The 21671-nt window shown below is 44.8% G+C and overlaps 1 protein-coding gene across 2 annotated transcripts in view; it reads left to right on the forward strand.

Annotated features, from left to right (window-relative positions):
• The first annotated feature begins 7333 nt into the window (after nt 1-7333).
• The window catches only part of ACBD3 (acyl-CoA binding domain containing 3), a 38320-nt gene continuing 23982 nt past the window's right edge, over nt 7334-21671 (forward strand). The window contains exon 1 of one of the 2 annotated variants that reach the window (XM_047704760.1): nt 7334-7719. In XM_047704760.1, coding sequence (XP_047560716.1) covers nt 7434-7719 — 286 coding nt within the window. In that variant the 5' untranslated portion in view covers nt 7334-7433. The remainder of the gene's footprint in view (nt 7720-21671) is intronic. The other variant, XM_047704761.1, reaches the window with a different exon arrangement.

Genomic DNA, 21671 nt, shown 5'->3' on the forward strand with positions numbered 1-21671 from the left:
TACATCCATCATTTAGAGAAGTGTCATGGTGCTCAGCATCAGCAGATCCTCCCAGAGCCCCAGCCTTTGTTCTGGCTCTGCAGGTCCCAGGCAGGGCCACAGCGGCTGTTCCCCACCTATCATTGCCCCCACCTGCTCCACCTTGGAGGTGGGGGCGGGGGGGGGGAGCAGGTGAGTTCACCTGCGGCAGCACTTCCGCCGCCGGCCAGCAGGTGGCGCCAAAGACACCCCTCTCCCCCGACCCCAAACTTAAGCATTTGTCTCCACATCTTTGGAACAGATCCTTGGAATCGTGGGCCTCTCTTTGCCAGTTCATCTCGTCCTACTGTCAGTGGAGGATACTATTCAGTCATAATTATCAGTATTATTCTGTGGATATTAGCATTTGCAAACTGGAGAATGGAAGGTTGGACCCCATGTGGCTAATGTTGGTTATGTATCAGTAATGGGATTACCGGAGGGTTGTTTTTAAAAATACATATTTTTGGAGCACCTGAGTGGCTCAGTGGGTTAAAGCCCCTGCCTTTGGCTCAGGTTATGATCCCAGGGTCCTGGGATTGAGCCCCGCATCGGGCTCTGCTTCCCCCTCTCTCTCTGCCTGCCTCTCTGCCTACTTGTGATCTCTGTCAAATAAATAAAATCTTTTTAAAAAAAATCTTAAAAATACATATTTTTTAAGTCTTTGATTAGACTCATTTTTACTTTTGCACCTAAACAGATGTGCGTAATTTCATAATGGACAATGGCCGTTAAGAGTGTTTTGGATGTGGGGTGTCCTGGATGGCTCAGACATTTAAGCTTCTGACTCCTGATTTCTACTGGGGTCATGGGCTCAGGGTCGTGAGATGGAGCCCCAGATCTGGCTCCATGCTCTGCTTGCGGTTTTTCCTTTCCGTCTTCCCCTCCCCTTCTCTAAAAAAATAAATAACTGTTAAGAGTGTCTTTTTTTTTTAAGATTTTATTTATTTATTTGACAGAGATCACAAGTGCGCAGATAGGCAGGCAGAGAGAGAGGAGGGAAGGCTCCCTGCTGAGCAGAGCGCCCCACATGGGGCTCAAGCCCAGGACCCTGGGATCATAACCTGAGCCGAAGGCAGAGGCTTTAACCCACTGAGCCACCCAGGCATCCCCGTTAAGAGTGTCTCGAATGTGAAGGTCAGAAAGGCGTGGTAACAGCAGCTACAAGAATCATATCTTATCTTTCCAGGTATTTAAAGCACTTTCACAGATTACAATTATTTTAGGGCCATTCCTATATCAACATCTTGTGATGGAACCAGGGCAGAAACAATGCCTGCTTCTTTCAGATAAAGAGACAGGGAGCCAGAAAGTGGGCCTAAGGTCATGACGCCTAAAAGGTGCCAGATTCAGTCCCTCTCCCTTCCCCCACCCTGGCTGGCTCTGTGAGCTCCGGCGCACATCTTTTAGAAATCCATTTCTTCCTTGTCATGTCCTTACGCTACCCCTTCTCAGGATCTCATCATCTTGGGCTAACAGCAGCTTCCATCCCAAGCTCCCTACTGCGCGCCCCTCATCTGGGTTCTCCTACTGCCTGAGGCTCACCCTGTGCCACTTCTCCCCTTGCAGCTTCTGCTCAGGCCAAGGCTAAGCAAGCACGCCAGGTTCTCATGACCCACAGGGTGTTCGTGAACGGTACTCACTCCCCCTCCAAGGTCATTTCTACCTTCTTCAAATATAAACATGCACAGGGATCCACAGAAGGACCTCAAACCTTCCGGGCAAGATACCATTATCTTCCATATTAGGGAGTCACAAACACAAATGCCTACAGTGGCGGCAGGTGGCGCTAGCAATAGATGGCCTAGGTGTCAAATGACCCCTAGCACCTCCTATGGGGCCCAGGATAAAGAGCAAGGACCATGTCTGTCACAGTGGGGGCGGGGGGGGGGGGACAGGGCGGGGCTGGGGCTATTGTTGCAAACTTGAGACCACTTGTCCCTCCTGAAGGCAGCAGCCTTCCCCTCATTGTTGTTGTCCAGCGCCAAGGCCAGGCCCAGATCTTAAAATGCCAACCACCAGTTCCCATGCAAAGCACTGTAGATGCCCACTCTTGCAAGCCAAGGAAAAGACACTAAGTTGGCCAGCTTCCTCCTGCAAGCCTCTGGAGTGTATGCAGCCTTTCCTCTGCGTTTTAATGGAATATGGCGCACAGCAGTGGCCTAAATTTCTGAAAAGCTTACCTACTGCATGCCAGACGGGTCCTTTTCTTAGTGCTTTACGTGGATTCACACATCCCGTCTTCTCAACAACCTAAAAGGTGGGTGCTGTTCTTATCCCTAATTTACAGAACAGGAGGCAGAAGTGCCCAAGGTCACGCCTAAGAGAGGGCTTCTCACCAGTCCCACCACTGGACCACAACTCCTTGGCTTCAGACACCAAACACAGCACTTCACCTTTGTACCTCCCCCAGCTCTGCCTGTCTGTCAAATAAATAAACAAAATCTTTTTTTTTTTTAATTTATTTGACAGAGATCACAAGTAGGCAGAGAGGCAGGCAGAGAGAGAGGGGGAAGCAGGCTCCCCGCTGAGCAGAGAGCCCGATGCGGGGCTCCATCCCACAACCCTGAGATCATGACCTGAGCCGAAGGCAGAGGCTTAACGACTGAGCCACCCAGGTGCCCCTAAATAAACAAAATCTTAGAAAAAAGAAAAGTACCCTGGAGACCTGGGATAGAGTCCCGCATGTAGGGCTTCTGCTTAGTGGGGAGCCTGCTTCTCCCTCTCCCTTTGCCTCTCTCCCCATTCATCCTCTCTCTTTCTCACATAAATAAATCTTAAAAAAAAAAAAAAAAAAGGAAAGGGAAAAAAGAAGAGGGCTCCTGGCTGGCTCGTCAGTTGAGCACGCAACTCTTTTTTTTTTTTTTTTTTTAAAGATTTTGTTCATCCACTTGACAGAGATCACAAGTAGGCAGAGAGGCAGGGAGAGAGAGAGAGAGAGGAGGAAGCAGGCTCCCCACTGAGCAGAGAGCCCGATGCGGGGCTCAATCCCAGGACCCTGGGATCATGACCTGAGCCGAAGGCAGAGGCTTTAACCCACCGAGCCACCCAGGTGCCCTGAGCACTCAACTCTTGATCTTGAGGTTGTAGGTTTGAGGCCCACGTTGGATGTAGAGATGACTTAAAAATGAAAACTTTTAAAAAGAAGAAAAGTACGCTCTTTTGTATAGGAACAGACTGGGAAAGATATTTGAAAGGTTTCGGGGAAACACCGTTTGTTAACTCTGTGTCTTTACATATGAAAGAGAGAAGCATGGGAAATACAGATGGTTTCTCTGAATTGTTTTCTACTAGTCAGATTCTATTGTAACAAGGACATTAGAACAAACGTCTATTGAAAAGTCTAGAAAGAGTGCTGGATATGTTATCTTTTTTTTTTTTTTTTTTTGTCAGAGAGAGAGAGGGAGAGAGAGCAAGCACAGGCAGACAGAATGGCAGGCAGAGGCAGAGGGAGAAGCAGGCTCCCCGACGAGCAAGAAGCCCGATGTGGGACTCGATCCCAGGACGCTGGGATCATGACCTGAGCCGAAGGCAGCTGCTTAACCAACTGAGCCACCCAGGCATCCCTATCTTTTTTTTTTTTTTAAAGATTTTATTTATTTATTTGACAGAGATAGAAATCACAAGTAGGCAAAGAGGCAGGCAGAGAGAGAGGAAGCAGGCTCCCTGCTGAGCAGAGAGCCCGATGCGGGGCTTAATCCCAGGACTCTGAGATCATGACCTGAGCTGAAGGCAGAGGCTTAACCCACTGAGCCACCCAGGTGCCCCTGGATATGTTATCTTGATCGCGGTGAGTGGTCTTACAGGTAGATGTGTCTGTTGAAACACACCACGTTGTAGACTTGGAGTATTTGCAATTTATTGGACATTCAATTTATATCTCAATAAAACTGTGCAAAAAAGTGTCCTAGACTCTTGTTATTCCAAATGTCTACAGACAGCAGCAGCCCAGGAAACTTATTAGAAATGCCTCCCTTCTGACTCCCTTCTCAGTTTAACAAGCCACTCAGGTGATTCGCATGCACGGTAAAGTTTGACCTCTTGTTATAGCAAATGTCTGCAACTCACTTCCCATAATGAGTAGTTAAAGGGAAGTTATATTGCCTAATCTTTTTTAGCTCACTAAGAGCAACTAACTACCTGCAAGATAGTTCTCGATGGCTCTAGTAGGAAGAGGTTTAATTGTTTGGTACAAAAGATACGCTGATTTTTCAAGTCCCCTACAAGTAGAAGCAGTTGTTTCTGCTGAAACTCCTTTCAGAGCTCTCATGTACATAGATAGCTCCTTCCAAGGACTTTGGAGGAGCCCAGCAGTATATTCACCTAGTCCAAAGTTTCTGTAAGCATTTCTAGAGTAAGATGTTTAAGACCACTGTCCCTCTGCATTCTGACTTCTGTGACTCCTCTGTGTTTGGGTGCTTAAGGAATGGCCAAGGGCGACTTTGGGATCTTGCTAAAGGGACAATAAATCAATTAAGGAATACTTTTTTTTTTTTAAAGATTTTATTTATTTATTTGACAGAGAGAAATCACAAATAGGCAGAGAGGCAGGCAGAGAGAGAGGAGGAAGCAGGCTCCCTGCTGAGCAGAAAGCCCGATGCGGGGCTCGAACCCAGGACCTGGGATCATGACCCGAGCCGAAGGCAGCGGCTTAACCCACTGAGCCACTCAGGCGCCCCAGGAATACTTTTTTTTTTAATTAAAGATTTTATTTACTTATTTTGGAGAGAGAGCGAGCGAGCACAGGGAGAGGGAGGAGTCGAGGGGAGAGCTCCAAGTCAACTTAGCACACAGCACTGAGCGCAGAGCCCAACACGGGGCTCCCACAACTCCCAACTCTAGCCTCTGAGATCAGGACCTGAGCTGAAACCGGGAGTTGGATGCTTAACCAACTGCACCATGTAGGCGCCCAGAGTAAGGAACACATTTAACTGGGGTTTAGTGGCAAGCATTTCTGCGCTTTGCAGTCATTTCCGGGTACTGTTAAATCATTGCTGTCCATGGGTGTAGGAACGCTTTCTGAGGTACACCTGCTGCCCATTATGCCAACTCAGCCCTCCCTGTGTCACAAAGGTGCAGGGCCAGAGGGCAAAAGAGCTCTGTGGTGCTCAGCCCATAAAATACGTGGGTAGTGGTGGGGGAGACAGGACGTGAAAGCAAAGGAGAAACTAGTCCATAGAAAATCCTTGGTGGTTGGCATCAAGAGTAAAGTCAGTGTGTCTGTCTGTAGGTGAAGTCACTTGTTTTATTAATCCTAATGGATCAGAACCTGTTTTAAGGGAGCAGACCAATCTTGTTCGGAAAACCACTAGGGATCAAGTAAAAGCCATACAGGAAATTGCCACCAAAGCAGCCCCAAAATACCATAGCTCATCTGTGAAAGCAACCTGATACTGGTTTTTCCAAATTTGACAATAATCTTTAAAAAGTACACACTAGGGGCGCCTGGGTGGCTCAGAGGGTTAAGCCTCTGCCTTCTGCTCAGGTCATGGTCTCAGGGTCCTGGGATCTAGCCCCGAATTGGGCTCTCTGCTCAGCGGGAAGCCTGCTTTCCCCTTTCTCTCTGCCTGCCACTCTGCCTGCTTGTGATCTCTCTCTGTCAAATAAATAAATAAAATCTTTAAAAAAAAAAAGGTACACACTAATAGCAATGAGTTGTGAAGCTGAAACATCAGCAATAATAAAATACTTTTGAGCACAATGCTGAAAAGAGCACTGACCTTTCTAATTTTTTTAAGATTTTATTTATTTATTTGACAGAGAGAGACACAGCAAGAGAGGGAACAGAAGCAGGGGGAGTGGGAAAGGGAAAAACAGGCTCCCCACGGAGCAGGGAACCTGAGGGGTAGGGGGTTGGGGGGATCCCAGGTCCCCGGAGATCCTGACCTGAGTTGAAGGTATACACTTAACAACTTGAGCCACCCAGGCACCCCTTATTTTCTTTATAGAAAAATATCACAAAATGTTGTAGGAAGAGGTGATTAAAAGTATGCAGCCAAAAAGCGTGGGAAAGATTACCATAAATGGTGCCCATAAAGTCTAGACAGGTACTTATATGCAATGCTGTCAAGGGCATTTTCTATCTTCTAAAGAATAAAATAATTACGTTTCTGGACTTTTGGACACCCTGTAGAAGTGTGTCAGGAAGTTAATGAATGCTTTACAGTTGTGAGTGTGATGCTTGTGGCTTAATTATTTTAATTCTTAAAATATTTCATTTATCTAAGACAGAGAGATCATGAGCAGGGCGAGGGGCTGAGGGAGAAGCAGACTCTTTGCTGAGCAGGGAGCCCAAAGCAGGACTCCATCCCAGGACAACAAAATCATGACCTGAGCCAAATGAGCTACCCAGGCACCCTGCCTGTGACTTTTTTTTTTTAACTTTTCAAAGTGTCATTTGTGATTTCTCATTCTAAGTATATTTATGCACAAACTTGGGTTATTTTTCTTTTTTTAAGATTTTATTTGAGGGGCGCCTGGGTGGCTCAGTGGGTTAAAGATTTTATTTGACAGAGAGAGATCACAAGTAGGCAGAGAGGCAGGCAGAGAGAGGGGGGAAGCAGGCTCCCCACTGAGCAGAGAGCCCAATGCGGGGCTCAATCCCAGGACCCTGAGGCCATGACCTGAGCAGAAGGCAGAGGCTTTAACCCACTGAGCCACCCAGGCGCCCGGTATTTTTCTTTTTTAAGTAGGCTCCAATGTAGAGGCTTGAACTCAGAACCGAGACCAAGACCGAAACTGAGTTCAAGAGTCAAGAGTCGGTAGCTTAACCAACTAAGCCACCAGGTACCCCTGGGGTATTTTTTTCTTACTGGGGTCTCCCAAATTGTACGGTTCCCGCAAAATCAGGGTCTGCTGAATTAAAACAGCCGCAGAGAAGCCAATGATTTCTCTAAAGCCTCAGCTTCCTCCTAAAAACAGTCATTCGCCCAGCATTTCCTCAGCGATGCCGTGAAGACCGAGTCAAAGCGGGGGGCAGGTTCCGGGAAGTCCACGACCCTACACGCGGGAAGAGTCTCGGTCTGGAGCGTAGGGCGCCAGCCCACAGTCACCCCGGCCTGCCCCTCTGCGACCCCCACCCCGAGGGCCCCGCCCTCCGGCGACCCCCAGCCACGCGGGCCCCGCCTCTCCGCGACCCCCAGGCCCTCGGGCCCCGACCCGATCGCCGCTTGTGGAGGACGCCGAAGGGGAAAAGGGGGAAGAACGACGCTCGAGGGCGGACGCGGGCCGGAGAGGCGGGGCCCGCGGGGCTGGGGGTCGCTGAGGGGCGGGGCACGAGCCTCAGCCCCTCTCCCGGAGCCGGAGATCCTTCTCAGCGGCGGAAGTTCCGGCGTCCGTAAGTGGAGGTCAGAGGTCAGCAGGAAGTCGATACGTGGCCGCCGCCTGTCCCCGCCGAGGAGGCGCAGCAGCCGGAGATGGCGGCGGTGCTGAACGCAGAGCGACTCGAGGTCTCCGTTGACGGCCTCACGCTGAGCCCGGACCCGGAGGAGCGGCCCGGCGCAGAGGGCGCCCCGCTGCTGCCGCCACCGCTGCCGCCGCCCTCGCCGCCGGGGGCAGGCCGGGGACCGGGCGCCGCCGGGGAGCAGCCGGAGCTCGGGGAGGCGGCGGCCGGGGGCGCGGCGGAGGAGGCGCGGCGGCTGGAGCAGCGCTGGGGCTTCGGCCTGGAGGAGCTGTACGGCCTGGCGCTGCGCTTCTTCAAAGGTGAGACGGCCCGGCCCTACCCCCGCCTCGGCCGCCCCGGCGAATCCGACCCGGGGCCGTGGCCAGAGCGTGACCGGGCCAGTCCCCGCCTCGCTCGCCCGGGCCGCGGCGACCGGAGCAAGTTCCGTCCTTGGGGGGGGGGGTCCCCGAAGTTTGTCACCGGCCGCTGGGTCACACCCTTGAAGGACCTGGAACCTCAGTGTAGCAGTCCGAGCCCTGCCTCCCGGAGGTTACGGGACGTTATACCCATTTGAGCTTCTCGGGTTTCCATGACCCGGGTGAAGAATGAGCCTTTTCTCTCGCAGAGGATCCCGTTATGGGATGACTTTTTGTATGTTTTTTTTTTCTTCTTCTCCTCCTTTCTCCTGTCGCATTCCTTTTCTTGTTTCCTATGGTAGACACATCAGACTCCACCGATTTTTACCCCTTTTCGGGGCAGGAAGAAATCTTCCTACAGGTTCTTTCCAGTCATTCTGCGGAACCGTAAACTCGGGATAGGACTTGCTCACCTGGCAGTTTTGATGTGGTAGAGAGGAGGAGATATTAAGCTAATAGGTCCCCTCTGGCTAATCAGCCTCTAAAGGGAAGGGATGCCCGCTATGTTCTAGTAACTTCTAGATGGTTAAATTGTACCTTGGAAACACTGTGCAAGAGTAAATTCTCACTTAAGGCCTAAAAGTACCCTCTTGTTTCTTGCAGAATTAACTGTAAAATGTCTCTTGTCTTAGAGCAGGAGTGTGTGTGTGTTTTAATCGGTGATTCACTGGTGGTCATTCCAGTCACATGATCTTTTCAGTGAGAAAGACTGATGAGAAGCCAGTTAGTTTGATTCTTAGAGATATTTGGATTTTGAGGGGCAGATCTTCGACAGAATGAAACTTTAAAAGTGGTTGCTAGGTTTCGTATACATTCCAGAACAGCGTATTTATGACACCTTGCCCAAAGGGAGTTCCTTTTGGAATGCAACACATACTTGAGTAACTGAAGTTGTGTAGTGATTGTAGTGATACGTGCAAAAGTTATTTGTTCTCTCCCCGAATAACTGCAAACTAATGAAAGTCTTTTCTAAATTTTCTAGAACATTCGCTTATTCCACATTCATTGTATTTTTGAATTAAAAAGATTACCCTTGAAATACTCATTGTCATTGGACAGGGAGTTCAGCTTTCCATGCACTGGCCTGCTTGGGGAATTGGTAATAGCTAATGGAGTTTGGATCACTTGACCCTTAGGTCACTGGCTTGAATTTAGTGTTTCCTGTGGTGGTAATACATTACCATTTATATAAAAATCTGGTGTTTCCTATACAATTTGTATAACTACATTTTACTTCAAATTTTTATTCTTGGGACTTACTTTTCCAGTGTTCAGGAAGATTATGTAGTAGCACAAAGGTATCTAAGAATAGAAAAGGACCCACTTTTTATCTTAGCTTTTGCCAAATGACTAACAAAAAAATAAAGGTCGGGGCGCCTGGGTGGCTCAGTGGTTAAGCCTCTGCCTTCAGCTAAGGTCATGATCTCAGGGTCCTGGGATCGAGCCCCACATCTGGTTCTCTGCTCAGCGGGGAGCCTGCTTCCCTCTCTCTGCCTGCCTCTCTGCCTACTTGTGATCTCTCTTCTCTCTCTGTTAAATAAATAAATAAAATCTTTAAAAAATAAGAAACAAAAAGTATTTAAAAAAAAAAGGTCATTTTATCTTCTGAGCCTTATTTGACTTATTCTGAGTCTTATTTGAAAGTGGTAATCTTTTCTTTGAAAGATTAAAACGCTGAATAATGTGCAGTAAATTTAGCATTGCTTTGGGAGTCAGGAGGCCTTGGATTCTATTTACCATGTAAACTCCAAGACCCCTTGCTTTTCTGTTCCAAACTCTGTTTCCAGGGGTGTGTGTGTGTGTATGTATAAAGCAGCTAGGTTAGATGAAATTTGATGTCTCAGGTTTAGGATTTGGTCTAAAGCTGACATCATTTTAACATGTTTGTTGAGTAAGTAGTAGGAGTCCTTAGGGAATCTGTAATTGGGGGCGGGGGCCTAGTTACCAGTGACCTTAGAGAAAAAAACTGCATTGATAGATATGGTTCATTTACTTCCTAAGCTCTCAAAGCAGTATTCAAATATTTCAAAGGAGAAATAGCAGTGTAGCAATTAAAGCTACCTTTCTGCATGGATCATTACATAGTTGGCCATGATGAGGCCCTTAGGATAAGAGACGCCTAAGGGTTGAGGGGGGAGTCTAGAAGCAGTAAGAAGAATTATGGAAAGTACATGAGTCAAGTGTTGCTGACTTTGTTTTAATGTGCAAATTATCCCAGTGCAATACTTGACATATTTATCAGTTTTATAAGGATTTTTAAAAGATCACTGTTTTGTGGTTTTTGTACCAGAATTTCAGCAAGAATCAGAAATGATAATAAATTTTATCTTCCATGGTGGAATAAATATGAATCTTGAGAGCATGGCTATCCATTGAAAATAACTTAGATTGGGAATCATGAACCCTGTTTCTCATTCCATCCCTGTCACAGTGGTCACAGGCTAGTGACTGAACCCATTATGTCAACTACCTCTTAATTTTATGCAGGTGAAAGTAAAATAATAGATGAAAATTGGGGTGAAAGTAAGTTAGCATTTTTTTTTTTTAAGATTTTATTTATTTATTTGACACAGAGAGAGGGAACACAAGCAGGGGGAGCAGGAGAGAGAGAAGCAGGCTTCCCATCAAGCAGGGAGCCCGATGTAGGCCTTGATCCCAGGACCCTGGGATCATGACCTGAGTGGAAGGCAGCCGCTTAATGACTGAGCCACCCAGGCTCCCAGTAAGTTAGCATTCTTACTGTCCAAACTTAAAACATTGTTGGGGTGCCTGGCTGGCTTGGTAGAGCATGTGGCTTTTTTTTTTTTTTTAATTTTTAAAAACTTTTTTATTTTATATAAATAAATATAACTGATATATATATAAACATAATATATATAATATATGTAAATATAAATAAATTTATTTATTTGACAGAGATCACAAGTAGGCAGGGAGGCAGGCTCCCTGCTGAACAGAGGGCCTGATGTGGGGCTCGATTCCAGGACCCTGAGATCATGACCTTGAGCCAAAGGCAGAGGCTTTAACCTACTGAGCCACCCAGGTGCCCCTTTAATTTTTATTTTTATTTGAGAGAGAGAGTGAGCACACAAGCAGGGGGAGCAGCAGGCAGAGGGAGAGGGAGAAGCAGGCTCCCTGCTGAGCAGGGATTCCCGATTTAGGACTTAATTCCAGGACCCTGGGATCATGACCCCATCGAGGCAGATGCTTAACCCACTGAACCACCCAGACACCCAAGCATGTGGCTCTTGATCTTATTCTGGATGAAGTTTCATGTTAGGTTACCACTATATGTATGTTCCTTTTTGCTGTTAAGGAGCTTAGGGTCCAAAAGAGGAGTTAAAGACCCAATGACAGTCACAATACAGAGTGAAGGATGGAAGGGGCAGATGCCATTCCAGAGAGAGGGGTACAGCCAAGAGCCATGAAAGGACAAGGCGCGTGTTGGGAAATGGAAAATAGGAAGCAGTGTGATAGAGCTGGAAAGGCACGTTGGTGTCAGATCCACAGAGGGACTTGAATGCCATTGTAAATAGCCTTTTTGTCAGTGACAGTGAAGAACCATTGAAAGTTTTTACAGGGCGGAGCCAACTTGCCAGATTCTAGCTTAGCAGACCTCAGCTGGTGTTCTGAGCTCTTTGGGTAAGTATTGGTTGGTTTTATTGTAGCCTTTACACTTCTTGGATGGAGCTAACCTGAGGAGTGGTATTTTGGTTTTTAGAGCCTTTGGGGGTGAATGTTTCCTGCTCTGATATTTTATTTCCTCATTACATGAAGCTATTAGATGGTTGCATTCATTTAAAATTCCAGAATATTGGGGCACCTGGGTGGTTCAGTGGGTTAAAGCCTCTGCCTTCAGCTCAGGTCATGATCCTAGGGTCCTGGGTTTGAGCCCCGCATTGGGCTCTCTGCTCAGCAGGGAGCCTGCTTCTTTCTCTCTCTGCCTACTTGTGATCTCTGTCTGTCAAATAAATAAATAAAATCTTAAAAAAAAATAAAATTCCAGAGTATTAATTAACCCCAGTTGTTGAGCTGCTGTTCGCTGTATGTGAGGTATTGCTTTGAGATAACATCATGTGTAATATACATTAGTCCATGTAATCCTCTACAGACCTTCTAGGGAGGGTGTTGTTCTGGCTTCTTAGTAAGGGAACTTGATGCAGGTCCCTCAGTTATTAGTAAGAGGCAGGGTTGATTCTCAACTTGGATTCCAAAGAGGTCTTCCTGCTACAGGAGACGGCAAGTGAATAGAAACCTCGCTTTTTCTGATGGTGTTCTGAGGGAAATATTTAGAATTACTACCCTGTTGCCTTATTACATTTTGGAGCTTTTTATTTATTTTTTATTTTATTTTTTACAAAAGATTTGGGTGCCTGGGTGGCTCAGTTATTGTGCATTTGCCTTTGGCTTGGGTCATAATCCCAGAGTCCTGGGATCGAGTCCCGCATTGGCTCCTCGCTTGGCAGGAAGTCTGCTTCTCCCTCTTGACCCTCACCGCACTTGTGCTCGCTCTCTCAAATAAATAAAATCTTAAAAAAAAAAAAAAAAGATTTTATTTATTTGAGAGAGTAAGAGAGAGCACAAAGTGGGAGGTGGGGAGAGGGAGAGAGGCAAGCTCCCTGCTTAACAGGGAACCTGATGCGAGGCTCAATCCCGGGACCCTGAGATCATGACCTGAGCTGAAGGCAGATGTTCAACCCACTGAATGACCCAGGCGCCCCCTCATTTTGGAACTTTTTAAATATATTTGCCTGGAAATATTAAGGGCTAATGGAAAGATTCATATCGTTTTTCTACACATGATATTATCGAGTCTCTTTAGAGACCTGGAGGAGCAAAGTGTGAGAGAACCATCTACTCTGAATTCCTACATGATACTATCAGGTTTAAAATTCTGAACGTAATGGGGTGGAAATTGCCTCCAAAGGACTGAAGTAAATGTGCTCATCAAAATATTGACATGCTGAATCCCACTGCTACTAGTACAATATTAGATCTTTTGGGAGGTCCGCATTTAGCTAGTGTAATGATTTTTTTTAACTCTTGTAAATTGAAAATGGATGTGTTAATTCATTGGGGATTGAAAAATGGTGATACTCTAAATGTCTTTCTTTCACTGGAATATATTCCTTCATATACTATTTGGTGTGGAGTATAAATTCAAACAGGAAAGGAAAAATGTTTTCCCTTTATTAGTTTTCAGAATAATGAATTGTTTCTCTGGTGGCCTTAACAGGTGACAGTTGTTATATTGTCATTAGGTACTCGTGCTTTTAAACATATATATATATATTTTTTAAGCTCTTACCGATGCTCAATACCATCTTTAGCAAGTGGGAGCCTTGTCAGATTGGCTCTTAAGTTCCTTTGACATGACTGGTAATTTTTCATAGCTTTCTTGCTATCTGGTATGATAAGATATTCCAGGTTATTCTTACACATTTCCTGCTTCAGCAGGAATCATCAGCCATTTGTCCAAGGAGACATGGTTCCCATTAGTGGGAAACAGCATTTGAAGAGAAGTAATCTGGGTGATGGGAGTGGGTGCTCATTGCTGCTGGATTGGTCATTATTTCTAGGCCTTTTCAGTAGACACATCAAGGGTGTGTGTTGGGGGGGGTGGGTATTTTTGAGCATACGATATATAAAAGCTGCAGTTGAATTTGGAGGAACTTAAGTCTTAGACTCAGGGTCTTTCTGGACTTGATGTGTTTCCAGGAGCAGTTCTGGTGATTATAGTCCTTAGTACACTCAGTGTGTTACTGCTTCCAGAGAGGCTGTCAGGTGGACGAGCCGAAGTGGTTGTTTCCTTTTGTCACCTTTAGGCATGCATTTACAGCAACATGGAGGAATGGCCCCATTAAGGTTTTTTAAAAACATAGAGGTGTAAATTATTCTTTGGTAACTTATGGGTAATTAGTGTGTGCCTCCTGGACTTCAGTGGTCTGGCCTCAGATAATTTCTTTCTTTTTTTTTTTTCTTCTTTTTTGCCTCAGATAATCTATTTCAAGTTTAACTATTACTATCAACCACCTGTTAAATTTTGAGTTTATTTTTTCCTTCTTTTTCATTATCTTTACCTTTAGACATAGCGTGTAATACTATAGGAGGACTTCTAGACCCAAGAGACAATTAAATTGTAACTGCTAGGGGCGCCTCGGTGGCTCAGGCTGTTAAGCATCAGACTTGATTTTGGCTCAGGTCCTGATCTTCGGGTCTTCGAGCCCCACGTCTGGCTCTGCCCAGCGTGGAGTCTGCTTGTCCCTCTCCCTCCCCCCACTTGGATGCTTGCTCTCTCACTCTCCTAAAATAAATAAGTAGAATCTTTATAAAAAAAAAAAAAAAAAAAAAAAAAAGGAAAGAAATTACAGCCACTAAGAATCTCAGGGTGTGGGGGGGTATTAAAAAAAAAAAAGAATAGTGATACCTTTTAGGCATCTCATTTTTTTATATACGCTAGTTCATATTAAATTTGAGCTGAACTGAAGGTTTCCCATGAGGACCGGATTCAAGAATACATTTATACATGTGTGTCTATATCTCTGTGTGTTTAATATAAGTGATTTTAACATCAGTGGAGGCTTCCTGTTTGTCAAATACATATTCGGAGGAGTACACAGATGATAGGTGTAGAGTGTGATGAACTTTCCCAAAATGTACATACTCTGGTAACCAACCCCCAGAAGGAGATAATGTTTAGAGTAGTTTCCCCCTTATCCGTGCTTTCGCTCTTCCTGGTGGTTAGCTGCAGTCCAGAAGCCGGTGATCGCCTCCTGACCGAATGTCAGAAGATGGGTAGTAGCCTAACACTGGGTCACACATCTGGCGTCCTCACCTCACGGCGTCTCATCTGTCATGGAAGCATTTTATCATCTGCGGTAATAAGGGTGAGGACAGGACAGTAAGATATCTTGAGAGAGACCACATTCACTTAACTTTTATTACAGAGTATGTTACTGTTTAATTACTCCTGTCTTACTGTGCCTAATTTTATAAATTCAGCTTTATCGTAGATAGATGTAGGAGAAAGCACACTAGGTATCAGGTTTGGTACCATCCACGGTTTCAGGCATCCACGGTAGGCCTTGGAATGGATCCCTCATGGATAGGGGAGGACGACTGTGCTTTTGTCTGTTCGCTACGTGAGATCCGTTCTGGCTCAGGATTTAGGAAGTTGAGCTCTGGAGTCAACCCTGTCTAGGGTCCTTTTTCTAGTTCTGCCGCTCAGTTTCTTAAATTCAGTGCCTTCCTTTACTCAAGGGTTGTTGGAAGAGCTACAGGAAATTGTATATATAAATTCTTAGCCAAGTGCCCTGGCCGTTGGTATTCTGCTTATGTTGTTAAGGAGGAAAGATTACCAGGAATTTATTACAGGGTGTGTGGAATTAATTGGGGGGAGGAGTGAGCTTTTATTAAGTACTTGGTACAAGCTAGGCCAATGTATTATAGTCGTTGACTCAGAAATACCGCATTGTGTTATACTTTCTTACAAGTAATATAAAAATTTATCAATCGAATTTTTCTCATTCCAGCATGGAAGAGATGTGGTTTTAATTTTAATATTTCTAAAAGATGGATTTTACTCGAAGTATATTCTTTGAGTCAGCAGTGTGTTAGGGCCGTGAGAGCAAACAGGTTTGATCTTAGACTGGTTTGGTGGAAATACGGTATCTAGGATGAGGGAGGAGAGAGATGGTCTTGCTCTCTCCTCTGCACAGATCAGACAGTCCCTGGATAATGTTTTCAATTTGAGGCATCGTCCTGTGGGGTTAAAGATAAGTGGAGCTGGTCCAGAAGTGGTCTGGGTGCAGGAATTCACATCTGTGCTGGCGACTGCACGGTTGGCATCTGCTCCATGCGGGCGCTCCACCAGGACTTTGGAACACGTTTTATCTAACCCTCACAAGAATGGGGGAAGGTACCACCATTTTATTGGTACCAAAACTGGGGCTCAGAAAGGTTAAATGAGTAGTCCCGATTGTGTACTTATCCATGCAGGGATGTAAATGCAGGTCTTCGGGAGATGCGAGGGAATGAGCTACCGATGCTCAGCCCGGAGTAGAGAACTCCGGGCAAAGGTGATGGGTATTTTGTGGCTTTTGAGGTCTTATTGGTTAAGTGTGTTTTACTTAATGCTGAAGACTGGAAATAGACCCTGTGGATGGAAATGTGAGAGGTTAAGTCAGAATAAAGAACTCAAAACCACAGCCATGCAGAAATGTACTAGAATGTTCCCATCCCCTGGACCTGCTCAAGCGTAAGTTAGCAATGGCAAAGTGGTTAGGCTTTGATTCCTTTTTTTTTTTTTTTTTTTAATTTTCTTTGTATCTGCTGCAGGTTTTTTCTTTGTGGTTACCATGAAGCTTACATAGAATAGTTTATAGCTATATTAGGTTAAACTGGTAACTTCCATGGCATACAGAAACTCTGTGCTTTTCCCTTTCTCCTACTTGAGGTTACTGATGTCGTCATAGGCGTCTTTTTTACACTGTGTGTGCAGTAACAGGTTATTATAGGCCACGTGGAGATGCAGAGGGGATTCGGGCTTCGGTTGGCAGTTCAGTCACTGACGGTGAATAGCTTCTCTGACTCGCAGATTGTATGACTTCATTTCCTCAAACACAGACCATAGAAGGGACAATGAAATACTTCCTTACATCCTCTACCTTACTCTCCAGAGAGAAGAGAAAAATACAGTTTCTGTGTAAACTTACTCCAACATTTGAGGCGTGAGACTAAAAACCCTTTGTATAATTAATGTCAGGTGGAAGGGACTTAACGTCAGTCTTTCAGAGCTTTGGGCTTGGTAACTGATTATAATACTATTATCAAATTATGCTGCCTTATTAGAACTGTAAAATTAAGTACTGTTGAATTTAATAAGAACATAATTTAGAAGCCATTTCTATTTTTAGTTGCTTGGAAAAAATGTGTTTTGTGTATTGCCTTAGTTTCCTATTACTGCTGTAACAATCCGCCACAAATTTAGTGGCTTCAGACTACACACGCTGTCTCACAGTTCTGGAGGTCAAAAGTTCAAAAGGGGTCCCCCCAGAATTTCATGGTATTAGTCCATTGTTTTCTAGTTTTCAGTATTCATACTCTTAAGATGTCTGTAGTCTTGGGGTGCCTGGGTGGCTTAGTTGTTTAAGCAACTGCCTTTGGCTTGTGTCATGATCTCAGGGTCCTGGGATTGAGCTCTGCACTGGGCTCCCTGCTCAGTGGGAATCCTGCTTCTCCCTTTTCCGCTCCCCTTGATTATGTTCTCTTTCTCTATCTCTCCCTCTTGTCAAATAAATAAAGTCTTAAAAAAAAGAAAAGATGTCTGTAGTCTTTCTTATTCCTGGTCCTGTGTATGTCACCTGTTTTTCTTCCTAGAAGTTTTTAGAATTTTTTTTTATCTTCTAGTGTTCACTGTTTATTTAATTTTTTTGAACAATTATGTTCAAAGTTCAGTAGTCCTTCTAGTCTCTAAACCTGGATCCTTCATTTCTGGGAAATTTTCTTGAATTATTTCATGATCATTTCCCCTCTTTTTTCCTCTCTTCACACTCTGATACTGTTAATATCGGGTATTGGATCTTCTGAATTGAACTTTAATTCTGTTACGTTTTCCATCTTTGTCTTTTTGCTGCCTTTTAGGAGATAGTCTCAACTCTATTTTCCAGCCTATGAAAGGTTTTTAAAAATTTGTTTTTACGTTTCCAAGATTTTTTTATTCTCTAAGTTCTCTTTCTTCCTGGTGCCTTGTTTTGCTTAATGGCCACATCAGTTTCTGTCTCTGAGGATATTAAATGCAAATTTAGTTTTATGTTTTATTTTAAAATTTTCTTTTAGGGGGACCTGGGTGGGGCTCAGTTGGTTGGGCGTCTGACTCTTAGTTTTGGCTCCAGTTACAATCTCAGGTTCATGGAATCCAGCCCTGCATCAGGCTCCACACTCAGCATGGAGTCTGCTTGAGATTCTCTCTCCCTCTGCACCCCCTGCTCTTGCACACACACACACACACACACACACACACACACACACAGTCTCTCTCTCTCAAATAAATTAAACAAACAAACAAACAAACTTTAAAATTTTAGACTTTTTTTCCATGTTGGAAGCTTTCTCAAATGTCAGGTAACATGGGGGTATTCATTCGTATAGAAGGGTAAGGCACTGAGCAGCTGATTGTAACCTTGAGCAGAGACCTTTACGGTAGGGTGAAGAGGCAGAGGTTGCATAGGGGAGCCCTCAAACATCAGTGTGGTTCAAATCTGTAACTGGAGGTTTTTTTCTTCCTGCAAATACTCCGGCCTGCTTCCTGGCACATGGGCTCAGTTGTCTGCATTCAGGAACCAGGCAGGAGAAGGGAGTATGGCTGGGAGTTGTTTCCCATTTACTAGGGAAACTTATGTTTCTCTGTTTGTAGTCCTGCACTTACTCCCAGCCTGGTGTCCTCCCATCTGGAGCATCTATGATTCAGGTTCTCCAGTAAACATCAGCCCTCTGCTGAAGTTGGGGTGCGGTGGCCATCTGCATGCTTGGGGTTGCCAAACGGTGGGAGGGAGGAGTACCTGCTTCTTAAGAGTTTCAGCCAGCATTCTTGTCTTCATCTAAATTCCAGCTTTTTTTTTTTTTTTTAAAGATTTTATTTATTTATTTGACAGAGATCACAAGTAGGCAGAGAGGCAGGCAGAGAGAGGAGGAAGCAGGCTCCCTGCTAAGCAGAGAGCCCGATGCAGCGCTCGATCCCAGGACCCTGGGATCATGACCTGAGCTGAAGGCAGAGGCTTTATTTAACCCACTGAGCCACCCAGGCATTCCTAAATTCCAGCTTTTGAAGAACCTGCAGCCTTCACTTCCTGAACCTTCCCCGGGGTTCTCTAAATGGCCTTATATGTCCCTTTTCTTTGAGGCCTCTTTGAGGATCAGCGCTGACTGCGTATTTAATCCACCATGTTTAGCTAGAAGTTTGTTTTCTGTCCTTTAATTACATTTGATTTACACTTGATCTTAGCCAGAAGACCAAGAAGCGGTTAATTACATTTGATTTAAAAAGAATAAAAATACCTAGAAATAAAAATACCTGGCTTTTGAGCTTACTACTTCTAGTTCAGAGTCAGCAAACTTTTCCTAAAAGGACCAGATAGTATTTTAGGCTTTAATGGTCACATATGGTCTGTGTTCATGTTCATTCTTTTTTTGTGTGTTCAGTTTTGCTTTTTGTTGTTGATTTACGCCCTTCAGAAAACATAAAAGTCAGGGATGCCTGGCTGGCTCAGTCAGCGGAACGTGCAGCTCCTGATCTTGGGGGTGTGAGTTAAACGTCGGGTATAGAGGTTACTTAAAAATACAATCCTTAAGGGTGATTGAATGGCGCAGTCAGTTAAGCATCAGACTCTTGATTTCGGCTCATGAGTTAGACCCCCGCATCAGGCTCGAGGCTGGGCCTGGTGGAGCCTGCTTAAAATTCTTGCCTTCCTCTCCCTCTGCTCTTCTTCCCTCTTTAAAAAAAAAAAAAAAAAAAAAAGCCATTCTTGCTCACAGATCTTTCAGAAACAGCTGAGGGCAGAGTTGGTCCAGTTTGCTGACCCCTATTAATCTCTCTCCTTTAACCTGGCTTTTATTGGTCTTTGGTTTTATAGAAAATGAACTTTTAAAAAAATTGTTGCTGGACTGATGCCAGCAGGCGATCTCAATTCAGTCCATTCAAATAAGAACGACTTGCTTTGCATCCCTTAGGTGGTAGAACTGGTCACTGTCTGCTTCTCGTTATTGTGTTTGTACACGTGGGTACCTGAAAAATAGCTCTGCAGTTGCTTTCGAAGCATAATTTACGTTTGTCTTTTTGGTTGCTGTGGAAAGCAGAATTCCAAAATTGAATATAACTGTGCTTTTTTTTTTTTTAAGGTTTTATTTATTTATTTGACAGAAAGATCACAAGTAGGCAGAGAGCCAGGCAGAGAGGAGGATGCAGGCTCCCTGCCTAGCAGAGAGCCCGATGCGGGGCTCGATCCCAGGGCCCTGGGATCGTGACCTGAGCCGAAGGCAGAGGCTTTAACCCACTGAGCCACTCAGGTGCCCCTAAATTTAACTTTGTAATCGTAAACTGCAAGTGCAGGAACCTGGGATGATGCCTATCACTTTCTGGCAGGACTGAAATAGAACTTTCCTGTAGGAATATGGCCCTGGTTAAAGATTTTTGAGTTTCAGCATGGCCTTTTCTAAATGTAGTTAATGGTATTTATAACTTTCCTGTTAAGCATATTTAATACTCATAGATCCAAAAATGGTTCAGAAGAAAATGATTCTCATCTAACTCAGAAAACTAAAGAAAACGAATCCTGGGATGTGAACCAGAGCTATGTGAAGAGTAAAATAGATGTAATTTTTTAGCTTATACCTACTGGTGTAGATGGTGAAGGGTTTTCATTTTCTGCGTTTTCTTTTAAGTTGAGAACATCAGCACAGTGTGGGCTGCCCTGTACTGAGGGTGGTCGGGATTATCTGCATACCCTCCTGTGTTTTGTATGTTCCTCTGGAGAATAATTGATCTGTTAACCTGTCTCAAAGACTGAAAGATACATTGTCTTGACTTTTTTTTTTTTTTTAAGATTTTATTTATTTTCATAGGGGTCGGGGGAGAGAGCTGCCCGCCAGCACAAGGCAAGGGCAGAGGGAAAAGCAGACTCCCCGCTGAGCAGGGAGCCAGAACTGGGACTTGATACCAAGGCCCTAGGGATCGTGATCTAAGCCGAAGGCAGATGCTCTAATGACTGAGTCCTACAGGCGCCCAACTTGTCTTGACTTTCTATTTTTTTTTTTTAATGTAATTTTTTTGACAGAGATAGCCATTGAGGGAACACAAGCAGGGGGAGTGGGAAAGGGAGAAGCAAGGCTCCCTGCTGAGCAGGGAGCCCGATGGAGGGCTCCATCCCAGAACCCTGGGATCATGACCTGAGCCACCCAGGTGCCCCTTGTCTTGACTTTTTAAAAAATGCTTGTTAAAAGAAAAAATGTGTGTATGTATTTAATATGAAGGTACATATCCGTATTGAAGAAAAATTTGGGAAAATAAAAAAGGAATAAAAAGGGGCGCCTGGGTGGCTCAGTGGGTTAAGCCGCTGCCTTCGGCTCAGGTCATGATCTCAGGGTCCTGGGATCGAGCCCCGCATCGGGCTCTCTGCTCAGCAGGGAGCCTGCTTCCTCCTCTCTCTCTGCCTGCCTCTCTGCCTGCTTGTGCTCTCTCTCTCTCTCTGTCAAATAAATAAATAAATAAAAAATCTTTAAAAAAAAAAAAAGGAATAAAAAAAATCTGTAATCCAGTCTTTCAGAAGTAACTATTATTGTTAACATTTTGGTGTGTTTCATTTTCTTTGTATTGTTGTGTTTTTTTTGTTTTTGTTTTAGATAAATTTTGTCCCCAACCTGAATAATGATGATTAACTTAAAGATCCAGTAATAAATAGAGTTTAAAGATAATGGAACAGTTTTTAAAACTAACAAGTATGTAAATGATTCTATGGAAATGCCAGTACAATTCCTAAGAATGGATGTACTGTTTTGCTAATTCTTGCAGAAATGGACCTAGAAAGTTAACTTTTTCTTTAGTGAGGTTTGTTGGGCATGGTTTTCGCGGTACCAGTGAACCAAGTGTGGTGCTTGGTATTGGGGTTCATGGTGGTAAACAGATTTGACTGCTTGACCAGAACTAACACTTAAAACGTATCACTGCCCCCCTTTTAAAGATTTTATTTATTGGGCGCTTGAGTTGCTCAGTCGTTAAGCATCTCTGCCCTCAGCTCACGTCAGGATCCCGGGGTCCTGGAATCAGCGGACCCCTGTCCCCCTCAACTCAGCAGGAGGCCTGC

Source organism: Lutra lutra, chromosome 15, assembly GCF_902655055.1.
Source record: "Lutra lutra chromosome 15, mLutLut1.2, whole genome shotgun sequence".
In the NCBI taxonomy this organism is placed as follows: Eukaryota; Metazoa; Chordata; class Mammalia; order Carnivora; family Mustelidae; genus Lutra; species Lutra lutra.